The following is a 1909-nucleotide window of genomic DNA, read 5'->3' as shown; positions in this document are numbered from 1 at the left end:
TAAATAATAATAAGAAAATATTTACCAAATAAACTAAAGTAAAAAATCATAATTAAAGTAACACAATGACATAACAATAACGAGGCTATAAATAGGGGGTATCGGTACCGAGTCAGTGTGCGGGGGTACAGGTTAGAAAGGATGTTCTTTGACAGCTTGATAGAATCTATCCTAGAATACAGGATCTCTCTGTGTATTAGTTTATGTATATACTAGTTCTATATGTATTTCTATGATGGGAACATTCTTTTCTGGTCTACGCCAAAGGTGGTACATGAGATGAAGGCCATGGGCAGGAGAAGTTTGGGCTCGACCATGTCCATGGGGGAAATTGCCACCAGCTCTCCGGGAAGCCTGAGCTCAGTGGATATGAACACCCCTGCGGAACTCCGTGAGTACTTGGATGTCGGGACCCCGGTCAAGTCGCGTGACAGCCCACCCAGGCCTGCTCCCCCACCTACCAAGCCCAGGAGCAAACTGCCTCGGCCTATAAGGTTCCTTAGCCTGCCAAAGGCTGCCACCGACTCAGGTCAGTCCCTCTAATGTACTCACACTAATGTAAATTAGACAGGGAGATGAAGCTAGGTAGAGTGACAGAAAGACAGTAGGAAGGGAAGGGACACAAATGGCTTTAGCCCAGGGCTAAGACATTTTTCCACACCTGCTTTGCCTGTTTCACAGTGAGATAACCTTTACTCAAGGCTAATTGTACCCTGCTTATGTGCAGGGTGAGCACCAAAAAAAATGGTGCTAAATAAAAAATTATATGATATCATAATGAACTAAGATGTTCTAGTGTTTAAAGCTACAAACAGATATGGAAATTGGTAAATACATAAATAAATACATACAGTTCATAGAGATAAATGTCTGCTGTCAACCCATAGACAAGAAGGCAGCCAGTGAGCCAAAGGGCCAAATAAAGAACCAGGCTAGATTGCAGCCCCTGTCAAACCCAGAGCAGGCCCTGACTAAGACCTTCAAGCTGCTCCACTCTGCCTCTGATGACTGGTGAGCATTCACTGTAGACGAGACCAATGGAGCTAGGCTAAAGGAAGCACAGTGTAGTGTCCTTGGAAATATAGATTTGAGCTACAGAGCGTAGAAACTTCTAAAATTAAGAGATCAGAGTCCTAAATGATTAACATCATTATGTTTTCGGGAAATGTTGTGGAAATTGCTTACGTTTCTTTCACTGAATTGCAGGGAGAAGAAGATCGAGGGCTTGACCTCTCTCCGCGTGATGGCTCAGAACCACATGGAAATACTGATGCCTAAACTCCATGATATCTGCCTTGCCATTATAAATGAGGTATCTGTATTCATTCACCTGCACAAATCTGCTACATTTGGAGAACAAGTCAAATTATTGTGTCATGTTTCTGATGTTCGTGTGTTGTACTGCTCAACATTAATAGCTGGTCCTGTGTGCGTTATAATGATGATTCAGGTGAAGAACCTGCGCTCTGCAGTGTCCTGTGCTGCCATGGCCACACTTGGTGACATGTACGTTCACCTCCAGAGGGCCATGGACAGTGAGGTGGAGGGGACAGCACGCGTGCTGCTGCACAAAGCCAGCGATGCCAACACCTTTATCCGGCAGGGCGCCAACTTTGCCCTGGGTCATATGGTGCAGAGCTGCACCCCTACCCGTGTCATGAATTCCCTGCTGGTCGGTGGGCTGAGGTAAAGAGGGAGAGGGGTCAATTAACACTCACTAAGGGTAGATCCGGACTTCCACAAATGTTCACTTTGTCTCACATTGAAAGTTTGACTCGAGTGGAAGTTAGGATTCACTCCAAATATCCATGATGTGACAATACAATAAAATAATTGATATGTAGTTAACTTTCTGGTGCAAAATGGTCACTGCTCACTTAGGCATACCTGTAATGTTCTTTGTTGGGCG

The 1909-nt window shown here is 44.6% G+C and overlaps 1 protein-coding gene across 1 annotated transcript; it reads left to right on the top strand.

The window, feature by feature from the left end:
- The first annotated feature begins 273 nt into the window (after positions 1-273).
- Positions 274-1690, top strand: LOC124016486 (TOG array regulator of axonemal microtubules protein 1-like). Its single transcript, XM_046332061.1, has 3 exons — positions 274-529; positions 1207-1312; positions 1451-1690. The coding sequence occupies exons 2-3, from the start codon at positions 1244-1246 to the stop codon at positions 1688-1690; spliced, it is 309 nt and encodes a 102-aa protein (XP_046188017.1). The 5' UTR covers positions 274-529; positions 1207-1243.
- Positions 1691-1909: the final 219 nt, after the last annotated feature.

The sequence above is a fragment of the Oncorhynchus gorbuscha genome, linkage group LG26 (assembly GCF_021184085.1).
Source record: "Oncorhynchus gorbuscha isolate QuinsamMale2020 ecotype Even-year linkage group LG26, OgorEven_v1.0, whole genome shotgun sequence".
Classification (NCBI taxonomy): Eukaryota; Metazoa; Chordata; class Actinopteri; order Salmoniformes; family Salmonidae; genus Oncorhynchus; species Oncorhynchus gorbuscha.
The sequence above is the reverse complement of the archived record's forward strand: the minus strand, read 5'-3'. Positions and strand labels throughout refer to the sequence as shown.